Source organism: Rhipicephalus microplus, unplaced genomic scaffold (assembly GCF_043290135.1).
Source record: "Rhipicephalus microplus isolate Deutch F79 unplaced genomic scaffold, USDA_Rmic scaffold_14, whole genome shotgun sequence".
Lineage (NCBI taxonomy): Eukaryota > Metazoa > Arthropoda > Arachnida > Ixodida > Ixodidae > Rhipicephalus > Rhipicephalus microplus.
The window spans coordinates 15922811-15936832 of record NW_027464587.1 but is presented as its reverse complement, the minus strand read 5'-3'; the positions used below and the strand labels follow the sequence as shown (position 1 = coordinate 15936832).

The following is a 14022-nucleotide window of genomic DNA, read 5'->3' as shown; positions in this document are numbered from 1 at the left end:
ATACCACTTCTGCTGTCACATTTTATGTGAAGAAAGAGGATTCTTCACTTCTTGGGTTAGATGCCATTCGAAGCCTTCACATAATCATTGAGGGTGCAACATTGCCCTGATCACAAGTCTCAGATTCAGAAATGCCAAGAATTTCTGCCAATGTTCATTCCGAATTTCATCACCTCTTCACCCAGGAGCTCCGACTGGTGAAAAGCTACATGCACGAAGTGAAATGCTGTCCAGGTGTGCAGCCACTCTCTGCCAAATTTCACAGATTGCCATTCCCGCTTTGAGAACAAGTCTTCAATGAACTTTCTTGTTCTGCGAAATTGGGTGTCATCGAATGAGTTTCAGCATCGAATTGGGTCTCCCAACTGGTCCTGGTGAAGAAAAAGAATGGTTCCTTAAGACTTTGTGTGGACTTGCGTGAACCAAACAAAGCTATCGTGGTTGATGGGTTTCTTCTACCCCACATCAAAGAACTTCTCCAGCAACCTACAAGTGCCGTTTACTTTTCAAAGCTAGATCTTGCATTAGCGTACCATCAAGTTAACTTGTCGGTATCAAGTAGAGACTTTACCTCTGTAAGACAAGATTGTTTATACAGATTTCGCAGAGTTTGCTTTGGGCTTGCATCTACCCCTGCTGTTTTTCAGAAAATGATGTCGGACATCTTGAAAGATTGCTTGGTAGTGCTGCGCTACTTAGATTACATTTTGGTCTGCGGTCGAATGCGTGCTCAGCATGATGCTAATCTACAAGTTCTATAAACAACACAACAATGAAACTGAATGACAAATGTGCCTTTGCCGTCAAGCAAATTCAATTATTAGGACACAATGTCAGTACCAGAGGATTGTTTCCTCTTGAATCCAAAGTCCAAGCTACTGTTATTGCACCTACACCTGCAGATTCTGAAACCTTGCATTCATTTCTTGGACTCGCTGTCAATTACTCAAAGTTTATTCCACATTATACTGATGTTGTTGAACCACTGCATTTCTTGTTACAAAAAGGCCAAACATTCAATTGGTCCAAGGAAGCCAGTTTGGCTTTCAACCAAATCAAAAAAGTACTAGCTGCAAACCCAGTCATTCAACTCTTTGACAAGAATCTTCTAATAGCCATTACGACAGATGTGTCTAACATAGAATTGAGTGCCGTGTTTCAACAACTCAAAGGTGACCTCCTAATTGCAATTGCTTTTGCTTCGAGAACTTTGTCTCCTGCTGAAAGCAGATAATCTGCTGGTGAGCATGAAGCCCTAGCCTGCCTCTTTGCTTGCAAGAAATGACATGTGTACTTATGGGGTAGACATTTTACATTAGGCACTGATCATCAAGCTCTTGTTACATTGCTTTCTGCTGGATCAGAGGACCGACGCCCATTACGCATTTCCCGCTGGTGTGCCAGACTGTTATACTACAACTTCACTGTACAGTGCTGCAAGGGTTCACATAATGTTGTGGTGGATGCACTTTCTCGTTTACCTTTACAGCTTCCAGTCTGTCTAGAGCCGGAAGAAGAAATAATCTCTCTCGTTACTTCTTGCATAAGCAAAGCTGACCTACAGGTAGAAACTGCTGAAGATGCTACATCGCAGCATGCGCTTGCAATCATTGCTAATTATTGGCCAGATAAGAAATCTCTGCCACCAAAACATTGTGGCAACCTAGAAAGTTTAGTTTTCTGCGCAGATAAAGTCACCATTCCTATAATGTGCAACAGACTTGTAAAATTGGCTCATGAAAGCCACCCAGGAATTGTCAGAACGAAGCAACAGCTTAGAGAAAGATACTGGTGGCCTGGCTTAGATAGTAAAGTTGAATGTGCTGTTCGGAACTGCATTGTATGTAAAACAGCCGATAAATCTGCCGAACCTGTTTTTGCACCCCTCCAACCTGTCTCGTGGGCAAGCAAACAGGGGGAAAAGCTAGGCATGGACATTGTCGGGCCACTCACACGTGCTTCTTACGACTGCAGACTTGCCATTACATTAGTTGACCACCACTCTAAGTGGCAGGAAGCTTGTTTTACTCATGCAGTCACTTCCGAAGCGGTAATTACATTCTTTACAGCACTTCAGTAGAGAAGGCTTTCTTGAGGCATTGTTACAGACAACGGTCCCCAATTAGAGTCACAACTGTTTGAAACTTTTCTCTCAGACCGAAGCATTCAGCCTTTTTGCTCATCGAACTACTATCCACAAGTCAACGGCCAAGTTGAACGTTTCAACAGAGTTCTGAAAGAGCAAATTCAGCTCTCTCAACTTGAATGCCACCCACTGAAACATGCTGTTACAGAGTACTTAGGCACGTATAGCTTTGCACCTCAAGCTACTACAGGCTTTTCACCTGCACAACTTTTGCATAATTGCCAACCACGTTCTAAAATCGACATTGCAAGGTTACACCCAAACTCTTCTGCTCCTTTGCCAATGTTGGATCTAGTAAGAACACGAGTATTCTATCAGCAACAGGCAACTAACCAATGCATTGATTTAAAGGTCAGAGCAAAACCTCCTAAGCTACAGGTGAGCCACAGGGTCAAAGTTCGTCTTCCAGCTAAGCAGATTAAGTACAAGGGTCCGTAGACAATTACTAGTCAACTTGGACTGAATTCATTCAGCCTGAGTGATGGCAATGTATGGAATGCTTCAAAGCTCGTACTGGTTCATGCCGAGCAAAACACAACTTCACAGCAGAATTCACTTCCTCCGCCTAATTCTTCATTCAAGCAACAGAATTACTCCCCACTTCGATCCATGTCCTTTTGCAATGCTCCAGTTACTGACCCTTCCACAAACAATCTTACAGGTGACTTCACAAGAAAAGGCTGATAAGCCCAGCCCCAGTGCAGATTTTTTCAAAGGTGGGAAAGATGCTTCGGGTATGGATGTATCATGTACAAACACTCCAAAATCGCTCTGCATTTGCTCTCTGATGATAAGCATGTAGGTGAGCCCCAAAGCTCAAAATCTTCCGAGATAGATAAGGCTCCATCGGTGAATCCTTCATCTCATTCTCCTGCAAGCCTTCGTCCCAAGTGACGCCGTGAAGAACTGGCGCGTTACAAGGATTATGTCCTTTGAATATACTTCTACATTCCTACATGTGATAACTACTGTGGAATGTTTTATTGTACAATTTTCTGCAAGATCTTTTCAGTGGTTATGCCAAATTCTCATGTGCATCAAAAATTTATTGCATTTTACTAGTCTATTTTATGCATGTTACTATATGTCAAAGTTTCAGTGCCTCGCTGCTGTATAATGTTGGAAACAACTGTGATTGCATGCGGTGGTGGTAGTTCTGTAAAATTGATCTGCATTCTCTTGTACCAGTAAACAAGAGCTTAATTCTCCTTTGCTTTATAAGGGGAGGTGATGTGGTGTTGGGCATATGATGTCCTAAATTAAATATTATGTATTTACTCACGTAATGGACGCACCTTTTTTCAGAAAAATCGGATCAATGTTCGGGGGTGCGTTAATTACGCGGGGTAAATTTTATGAAAACTTTTTTGGGAGGAGCGGAAAATGCGGTAATGCAAAAACAAGTTAGGTTGCTTAGGTTTCCACAATTAACATACGAGTACACTTTTTGGAATCAGCTAGCTACTTTGTCCCACTTTATTCATCTTCGGTGATTGATGGCGCTATCTTTTGCAAGCTGTGCCCTGACCGCCCGTACACGTAATAAAGGCGCTTTGCGGCTATCTTTTCTCGCAATCGCTTAACCGCAATATCTGCTGTGATCTGGAGGAGCGCCCGAAAGTGTGCGCTACGACGTTACGACACACTTTGCCAACTTTGCGGCAACCTCGCACGACGACCGTGACGATGACGTTTACATTGTAGCAAGTCACCAGTACTGCAGCAAGCTACCCTCGAAGCATCAAAACAAACCACCGATAATAAGATTAATGACGAAATATGGCTGCCGCCTCGCTTTTCCATGAGAAGTTCCTCTCTACGCGCGAATAACAAGCGAAGCAAGGATCGGGAGTGCAACCAAGTTGCGGAAATCATCATAATCATTTCTAAACGACAATCTATTTTTTATGGTTTTTCGAGAAACCTGCGGCGCAATAGCGACAAATGACTCTTCGCAACAGCAAATCTTGTCGTCGTCGCTCCAAAATCGCGTGCGCATGGTTGGGCTTTTTTGTACTCGCAGCAAGCGATTGTCGGTTGGCGCGGGCAGCTTCGTGACATTTGCTCACTGCGTGCTTATCAGCTGCGATGTCTACACTCGCACCGTTCATGAAACCCGCTGTGGCGGACAGATAAGACAGGGGACACTCCGTGCACAGATAGAAAGAAAAGCAATACGGCACACGGCAACGGGGGAGGGGGGGGGGGAGAGAGCCGAGGTGGCCGGAAGGAGGGGTCGGCAAAATATTCAAAAACGGAAAAGATCTAACGGGTGCGGAGGCGCCAGGTGTCAGTTAGCGGGGCAGCAGCGAATGAATGAATGTAGGGGGTGCATTTATTGCGCGGGAAAAAAAATCCAAATTTTGATGACTGATGTTGGGGGTGCATTTATTAAGTGAGTGCATTCATTATGCGAGTAAATACGGTACTAATCTTGGAGTCATGGAACTCCGATCAGTTTCAGTTTTGTGGGATATGTCGCATAGCGCCACGCAACCACTATAGTGTGTAATCATTGCTACGCACTGCTGCGCACTCTCTGAATAAAGGGTCCCCTCTCTGTTCTCAGCCTGGAGTGACGTTCCTTACAGCGCTGCAGTGCTAATGCGCTCATTGTCTTCGTGGCTCGGTGTATCCGGCAGCGATACAACAATAAAGAAAACTTTTTATTTGACTTTCTATCATGTCAGTAACATGACAAGTAAACAACTTGCGAGAAAATTTGAGACCAGTACCAAGATGTCCCTTCGATTGAAGAAATAAACACATTGGCATTTCATTTAAAGTTAGCACTATCTTATTTACGAAGGTAATCCTGAATTCAAGTTTTGTGCAAATACTGCAAAGTCAATTAAGCCAGTGTGATTGCAATCTTCTTTTAAATTTTTGCTTGTCCTTGTGCTCGAAAGCTTTCACAAAAATTTGAAAAATTTTTTTGCCGGCACATGACACAAGTTAGGCATCTGTAACTAACTGCCATGACAGTCTGTGCAAAGCAACCATAAGTGAATCCTGTGCATTGCACAGGTGTGGGTATAAAGACGCTCAGAAAAATCATAGAAACAAGCTTGATTACAAAAGATCGCACTAGCTGCATCAGTTTCCTAAGCACTGGGATAAGCATAAATGAAATCTCTCACCTGTATTTGTTTTGGTCTATTTTCATACAGCTGTTGCATTGCTCAGGTAATATAATAATAGTTCAAGTTTAACCAGACCATTTATATTTAAAAGTAATGCCCACTTCAAACCAGTTATCTGATAATATTGGTACCTGTTGTAAGATTATCAATACACTTCGACTATTCCTGATTATTGACGCTCGAAAAAAATTATTCCCTTGCATAAATCTGGTTCTTCTCAAGAAATTAGCAACTACAAACGAGTTTCCTTAATGAGTACTTGTTGTAAACTTTTCGGGCATATTATTTATAAGGCCATCATTACTTATCTCGAATATAACAATTTGTTTTATTCCAAACAGCATGGTTTTAGATCTGGTTTATCAACTGTTACCCAACTATCTGAAATAACTGATGAAAATTAGTACACTAAACACTAATGGTCAAACCAACGCTATATTTTTAGATTTGTCAAAGGCGTTCGATGTCGTCCCCCATCCCAATCTGATTACAAAACTTCTCTCAATTGGCGTTGAACGAAAAGTAGTCGCATGGATAGTATGTTACTTCAGAAATAAAGCACCGTATGTCGCCATTAATGAATGTATCTCTGAAGAGCTGGATGTGTACTCTGGAGTCTCGCAGGGCTCGGTACTGGGCCCTCTACTTCTTTAGTATATATATATGATATTTATCTTACTGTTGAACTCCCTATCCGTAATAAATTATTTGCGGACGACAGCATGGTATACACAGCTATTAAAACCCGAGATGACCAAATTAAATTAAACAATGCCTTGCACTCAATTAGGACATGGTGTACAAAGTGGGTTTTAAGAATAAATGCTACTAAGACAGCTTCTATTACATTCAGTAACAAAAAAAGGCCTCTCGGCTTCACTTATTCTTTAGGTAATGCTACGATCAACAGGTCCGATAAGGTTAAATATTTAGGCATCACACTTACAAGCAACCTCAGTTGGGAAACACACATTAATAACATTTGTCAGGGTGCACTTAAGAAATTGGCATTTTTGAAAAGAAAGTTGTGCAGTACTCCTCCAGCTGTGAATATAAACGCTTATAAGGCACTAGTACAACCTAAGTTGGAGTATGTAGATGTCATTTGGAGCCCTTACCAACAATACTTCATAAGTAAAATTGAAAGAGTGCAAAATTTAGCTTTGCGCTTCATTTATTCTGTTTATTCGCGTCACTCGAGTGTAACCACTTTACGTAATAGGGCAAACCTTCAAACACTCGAGCAGCATAGGGTCACATCTAGATTAAAATTCCTCTATCAGCTTTACTACGGTCACTTCAATATGTCGTGGAAACGCTACATCCAAGAGCCTTTCAAACGATCAGCGAGAATTCACCACGGTAAAGCTTCTAGGCAACCGATTAGCCACATTAATTTGCATAAGTTTTCTTTGTTTCCTCGAGCAATTTCTTATTGGAATATGTTACCTGAAGAGACGGTCAACTCTGTGTCATTAGAGCTGTTTTCTCAGCGTATTTGTAATATAAGCTTTGGTTAAAGTGTCGTTACAAAATTGGAAGACATTATCATTGTGTTAATTTTAATGTATGCATACCGTATCATATGATTACACGCGATTGTGTAAGCATATTTATGCCTCCTCTTATGTGTGTTGTACATTTTAAAATTACGTCAAGCCACACTGATTTATTGTCAAGTTGTATGTTGAATTTCTGTCAATGTATTTTATTGTTTTCACTCCTGCATGGGCCCAAGAAGGACCTGCAGTATCTGTAAATAAAAAAATCTTAGCTAGTCATTATCAAAAGAATCCAAAATTTATAACCTATAATGCAGCTGGGTAGTAAATGCCACTCTTTTTTTTTTTGCCTTTTTGTTCGTTATTTGATTCACATTGGAAATGTATTCAATTAATTCATGGACATTGTATTGATCTACAAGTGGTACAATATTCCCTTGAGTTCAACACCACGAGTGCTACAGACCAACAAAGACAAAAGGAAGAAGTAAATAGAGAGAACAGAGTAAGTCCTACATAGCATTTCCTTGTTGCTGTGTTGCGCGACCTCTGGTGTTATGTGAAGGCGCAAGTGGGACTGAGATTGCCGTTCGTGCCGCAGAGTGGAGCTAGATCTTTGCCATACCGGTCATGCGACCTGTGTCGTAATGACCAATCATCAGTCTCTTTTATAAAACCGCCTGCAATAAATGAGAGAGAGCAGTCTCCTGTCAGTTTCGCCAAAGCTTGGTCTACATGTCGTCATTCGCTTGGCCTCTCCGTTGGCCTGCCGCGAGATTACGTCGATGCTCCTGCCCCAACACAACATTTGTCTTGGCTTTGAAGTGCTGCGCCAGCTGTATAGTGAACCAATACAAACTAACGCACCTGTCATACTACTCTGCACCACACTCAATATTAAACCCCACATATCAATGCACCACACTCAGAGTACAACTGCTCCACCTTAAACAAGCCTTCCCACCTTTGAGAAAAACGGTGATGTCGGCAAAGTGAAACTTGGTTCCAAAGAGCTGCAAGGTGACGTTTTGAGAGAAGTCCGACAGCAAGTTCCTCCAACCACCGTACACTTCTTCCGAGCCAATTTTGACAGCAAACTCACTGAGCTCAGCCGGCATGAAAGGCAACCTGATGTGTCGTTGGAATGTCCGCCGGTTTGACTTGCGTGCTTTGTCCCTGCTGTAGAGACTCCCCGCAGTGTAAAACTTTTCTCCAGGGCTAGTGGTAAAAAAACAAAAAGAAAAACACAGAATGTGCAAGGTTGTGTCTGAATACAGTATAAAGAGGCTTTGATTTGTTCTTGTTGCTGTAGGCTTGTTATCAATCAATCAACCAGTTTTATTTGGCATTCATTACAATGTCAGCCACATGATGAGCACAAGGACAAAGAGAGAAGGCAGCAAGTGCACAGCTTACACAAGTGGTGCAAGGCTGAAACAAACAACGCAGATAGTGTTCGGCCTTGCCAAGATTTGTTAGTGGTAATAGCAAGCTTTTGCTAGACATGCTACGTTTTTGCTAGTGGTAAAGGTTGTGCGGTCTCGAAACGAGAGTTCCATGCTCTTGGGGTAAACAGACACAGAAGACGCGGTCGAAACGAACCAAGCCACATACATTTATTTAACTGCTTTTAGATCGACGATAACGTCAGCTGAATTATTATATATTAATTGTGATCAACACGCTAAAAAAATTCATGCAGTATTACACAACACTCAAAAACAGACCAAACACAAGAACATACACAAGGCGGCTTTCCGAAGACGACTTACCACGAGGGCCCGCGGTGCCACGCACCGGGGACCCACCACTACAGACAATCATTCGCGCTAACCGTCGCCTGCCAAAAAGAGAACCGCTTATCTCTCCTGTGCCGCCACCAAGGCTTGCTGCCTGGCATCGCTGCCGGCACCACAGTTCTTACCATGATGATGATGATGGTAATAACCGCTGGCGAGCACACTGCCCCCTACCGCTCGACAGTTGTCACGCCCAGAATGCGGCTTATTCGCGAGACATGTGCACCATGAAGGTCAAACTACTTTGCAGGGGGTGTCAGCACCCCCTCAAAGTATGGCTCGACTTGGCTATTTTTCACTGGTTTTGATCAGTTGTCCACAATACGCATGCCATGTGATTTTCGTGTAACATGTCATGTGACAACTTACGTGATATTATGTGATTTCAGAAACGTGACTACTTGTTACATGATTTACAAGAATGCACTCATGCGATGGTGTTACGTGATTTGTATCATCCCAGTGAACCACTGATATCCAGTCAACATAAAAATAAGACCCATACGTGTAGGTCTATCGATTACATCTAATCAGCATCACCATAATATGCCATCCCTACAGTCTAGAGAGTCTACATATTATTAATCTCGTGTGCACTTTCATCTTAGACAAAAACTAGACGTCGCAAATGATGTCCCATATACATGCTCTCAACATCAAATGCGTCACAGCAATTTCTGTCTTCCAAAACCACTTCAGTTGACGTTTAGAATAACAAATGTATACTGGCATGTAAAGTCTAGAAAATGCCCGAACATAAATGGACATGTAACGTTTGAGCGTGCGTGAAGCATGCACTTACATGCACGAGGAGATAAAGTGTGCGAACTTACACAAAATTAACATGCGTGGCCCTATAGTGTTGCCGCATATGATAGCCCGAAATCATGCAGCCCGAAGGTGGTTTCAAGTGTGAAGCACTTTAGGGGCCTAGGCTGTCATCACTTGGCGTAACACAAGCAAAACCACATAAAAAACAGAAAAGATGATGTAAATGAGAAATAGAAAGATATAGAAAAGGAAGAAATATGAAGAAAAATAGAAAGTGCTAGAGAAATAGATTAAAAATAGAGAAGAAATAAAAACAGAAATAACTGAAAAAGAAAAAAAGAAAGAGAGGACGAAATTGATTGATTGATATGTGGGGTTTAACGTCCCAGAACCACCATGTGATTATGAGAGACGCCGTAGTGGAGGGCTCCGGAAACTTCGACCACCTGGAGTTCTTTAACGTGCGCCCAAATCTGAGCACACGGGCCTACAACATTTCCGCCTCCATCGGAAATGCAGCCGCCACAGCCGGGATCTGATCCCGCGACCTGCGGGTAAGAGAGGACGAAAGAATGCTCAAGAGAAACAAAGCAGACTTATTCCCAGCCACACATTTCCTTCAGGCTTGCTGCATGCTTTGTGTGCAAGAGACATGCGCTCCCACTGCCATCTGGCTCTTAGCTGGTGTTTATACCTACAGAAGGCATCAACACCTTGAGGCTGGCCTTAACTATGTCGTCTGACAGCAATCCGGCCAACCTCACCCCCCTGGTCTAGTGGTTAAGGTACCCGGCTGCTGACCTGCAGGTCGCAGGCTCAAATCCTGGCTGCGGCGGCTGCATTTTCGATAGAGGTGCAAGTGCTGTAGGCCCCTGTGCTCAGACTTGGATGCACGTTACAGAACCCCAAGTAGTCGAAATTTTTGGAGCCCTCTACTATGGCATCTCTTATGCGGTGGTTTTGGATCGGGCCCTACATATGAATCAGTCCAACCAGCCTAACGCCTTTTATGCCTTCTATAACATACAGCTGAGCGGAAATGAGCAAGACTGCCGTGAGACCGCAGGTCTAACACACCAACTACAAGCGGAAAGCGTGCAAAGTGCATGAAAAACCTTTTATTTACTAAATGACAAAGTTTATGTAAATCTATTGAATGTCTATTCAGTGTACATGTGCAACGTACCCGCAACCTTACTCGGCCGAGCTTTTCATGGTTGCGGGTACATCTAATCTTCGTAATTTGGGTTTCAATGGATATCTAAGAAACATTTACAAATCTACGAAAAACATACCATGGATGTCTACACAATACTTGAGGTTCACTGGGATGTGAGAAGCTGTTTCATGGTTTGGAAAGAACATTCTTGTGACACTGTTATGTGATGTTGCATAATTTTAAGTCCCACGAGTGCCTAGTTGTGGAGTGATATTACTTGATTTTAGTCACCTGACTAGTTGTGACGTGAAGTTACTAGATATTTAGTCACGTAACAGACTTGTCCATCATAGTCATTTTATTCCATGACCGGTCTAATTGGTACACTTGTTCAGTGATAGAAGTGCCTTTTTACTTTTAGGAACACACTTTGGAGCAAAAAATATTCTGCTTTGCAGCAGCCATAAGTCTTCCCGGAGCATAAAAAATGCTAGTTTATGGCAGCTATTGGTGTTTTAGAAGCTGATATTAAATTTGCCCTACATTATTTGCAATTCAGAGCATTGTCAAAACATCTCATAAATATTGACATTTTGTATGAAATTTATATAACAGACAATAATCAATGCAAATTTTTTGTACAAAACAATGGCAGATTGTTGAAAATGTACGGTGAAGAGAGCTACAATTTAAAATACTAGTATTTGTGGCAGAAATCAAATCAAACCGAAAAGCTAAGCGCCACATTTTAGAAGTAACCACAGTTCCATATAACTATTGCCAAATAAGCAGCAGAAAATCAGTATGAGATAAAAGCACTCCTGCACATCTAGCTGAAAAAAAAAAACAGCCAAATGAGCTATATGCCTAATATCCCAGTTATTGTCACAAAAATGAGATCAGAGCTAATAATGCTGCACACTAGCAACACACTGGGATGATAGTACACAGATTCTTTTTAGGGTATTTAGGAGTCGGTCAAACAGTAAATGTTCATCATTCTCATTCTCTCGGTGTCATTTCGGAGCAGGTTCGAAGCAATTATCAATCAACAAAAATTACTGTATGGAGCAGTTGGAGCAGCACTTCTATCACTGCATCTTGAGCAGAGGGCAAAGCGAGCGTGTGGTGGCTTATGATGATGATGACCATTGTTTGCACTGCCCAGCCCAACAAAAAGTTTGAAAAGCTCTGTCCTTAAAGGGTCCTTGAAATGGCCTTTTCACATTCTGTTTTTGATTAAATCACTACTGGAGTAAATCATAGGCACCTGAATTCAATCGAAACACCCATAATAAATGGAGCTATGAGTACTAAAAAAGTACCCACATCCTCCGCTCTGCCATTCACCCTCAACTGCACTCAACTCTTCCTTCGACCCCTCGGCGCTAAACTCTGCCTTCATGGAGTCTGTGTCACTATGTGGCCTGAGACCGCATACGCGTAAATCCCACTGCTGATTCAATACCGGCAGTCTGTGCTGCACGTTCCACAGCCAATCAGATCAGCTGAAAACTATGAGGTCAGTGGGGCAGAGCATGTCCCTTGGCGTATGGGCGGTTAAAACGCATTTGGCCGAGTAGCAGCAATCTGCAGCAATTCACAGCTTTAAAGTGCTGTAATAAATTACACAGTTTACGCAGAGAGCTCAAATTCGTCTCTAAATTACCCTTGGGACTTGGTCTACCGGACCAATGTGTTTGTAAAAAATTGTCAAAACTATTTCAAGGTCGTTTTCCAAACCGGTGCTATCTAGCACCTCGACAAAGTCCTTGCCCCAATCCTTGACAGCCAAAGCATACAATTCAAGGGGTTATAAACATTTCCAGTTTTCATAAGTAGTCTATCACTCAGAAAAATAAGAAAAAACAAACAGTAGCAGTGAACAAAAGTAAAGAAATACACAAAAACAAAATAGTATAGACAGGACAGCGCATTGACTACCAGCATTTAGGCTAATTTTTATGCAAATATGGGGGTAGCCAGTTGAGAAGCATGTGAACTTGAGCTTCATGGTACACATTCACAGTATAAAACAGTGAAAAAACAGCAAGAAAAAGACAGAAGAAATATGACAGACAGCTGACTACCAATAACTGCAATTTTTCTGCAGAGAAAACATATATGCTTCAAGAAATAGAAAAACCAGAGGGGAGGACTTTTCTAGCATGTGCACAGGCAGTGCTTTGTTGAAGAAGCGTGCTTTGTCACAAATTCATTAAGGAGCTCCCTGCTAATGGTCAACCGTGTTTCCTCAACCTCAAGTGATACTCCGGTGCGGTGCACATGTGCTGACAGTATGCGCTCCGCTCAAAGGAAGGCCTTTTTTCATTCACGTTTCACCATTTTAAGCTCCTCAAGCATGCCACTGTGCTGTCTGCAATGAAAAACGCCTTAATTAGGTCTCGCTCTTACCAAGTTGCAACGAGCTTCTCTTACCAAGACCAGCGATCGAATGCAGCAGGCTTTCCTGAAGAGTTTTCTTCTAATTTAGCAGAAGTCATCTTATGAAAGCTGCGACGATTTTTAACTACACCCAGCTATTCAACAAAGGAGCGAAATTTGCAGTGATGCCCTATCTACACGGTGTATCCCACCACATCACAAAAGCTGCTGCATGCGCAAGTGTCAACGTCGTATATTAGGCACTTATAAACTCGGTTCTTTGTGCAGGACAGTGAACAACACAAGTGCTGCTAGCCAGAAGTGCAAGAAGAATCATGTCGCCAACTTTGTCCCATGCAGGTGGGTGTTATCTACGAGGTTTCCACATCCTGCGGCAGCACCTACATAGGACAAACTAGCTGCTGTGCGAACGATCGCATGTGTGAACATTCCAACATTGTCAAATCGAAAACAGGTACTAGCAATCTAGGAATCCATTGGGCTGATTGTGGATGCTCCCCAAACTTCTACCAGATGCGCACCTTACGCGGATACCATGATAACCAGGCCCACAAAGTAAGTGAAGCCTCTGCCATGCATGTCACAGGTCATGCACATATCAGCTCCCCATCTACCGCACTAAATGACAAAGAGATTCACTATCTTCGCAGTTGAGGGTTCTAAGCTACTTCGACAAAGCACGGCCTGTGCGCAAGACCGCCTCCTAGCTTTCAGTTTTGCATTTACCGAAGCATACATATCTTTTTATTCTGTCTCTTCACTGCTGTTTTCACGCTGTTTTTTACTAGTAGAGTAGCCAGTTCCTTGCCATGTCCAGTGTTTTTTGTAGTGTGCTGTTCATCATAGTGAAACAGACTTGATAGGCTGACAGCAAAAATATTCACTTTTAGAACTACAGACTTTCAAAATTACACTAGAGCGTTGTGTGGTTTTTCAGAGCTGTCAGCCTAGCTTAGCTAGTGTACTCCTCTCGCACTTCGGTACCCTTAAACTGCTGCTGAATTTTTCTTCTTCGCACGATTTAGAAGGCTCCAAGCATCTGTGCTTATGGAAACAGATGTTTTTCATTGCATAACAATAATTGTGCCATTTTATA

The 14022-nt window shown here is 42.4% G+C and overlaps 2 protein-coding genes across 13 annotated transcripts in view; one reads left to right on the top strand and one right to left on the bottom strand.

Moving 5' to 3' along the window:
* The window catches only part of LOC119181451 (uncharacterized), a 607968-nt gene that overhangs the window by 435362 nt on the left and 158584 nt on the right, over positions 1-14022 (bottom strand). For all 4 annotated transcript variants that reach the window (XR_012888604.1, XR_012888603.1, XR_012888605.1 and 1 more), the window contains exon 14: positions 7756-8009. Coding sequence is in view for 1 of the 4 variants with exons in the window: in XM_037432704.2 (XP_037288601.2) it covers positions 7756-8009 (254 nt within the window). In the remaining 3 variants the exon portion in view is untranslated. The remainder of the gene's footprint in view (positions 1-7755; positions 8010-14022) is intronic.
* Positions 1-14022, top strand: part of LOC119181453 (uncharacterized) — a 159530-nt gene that overhangs the window by 104815 nt on the left and 40693 nt on the right. For 7 of the 9 annotated variants that reach the window (XM_075882781.1, XM_075882780.1, XM_075882777.1 and 4 more), the window contains one exon: positions 13266-13481. The exons of the other annotated variants lie outside the window; for them this stretch is intronic. In XM_075882781.1, coding sequence (XP_075738896.1) covers positions 13266-13481 — 216 coding nt within the window. The remainder of the gene's footprint in view (positions 1-13265; positions 13482-14022) is intronic. 9 annotated transcript variants of the gene reach the window in all.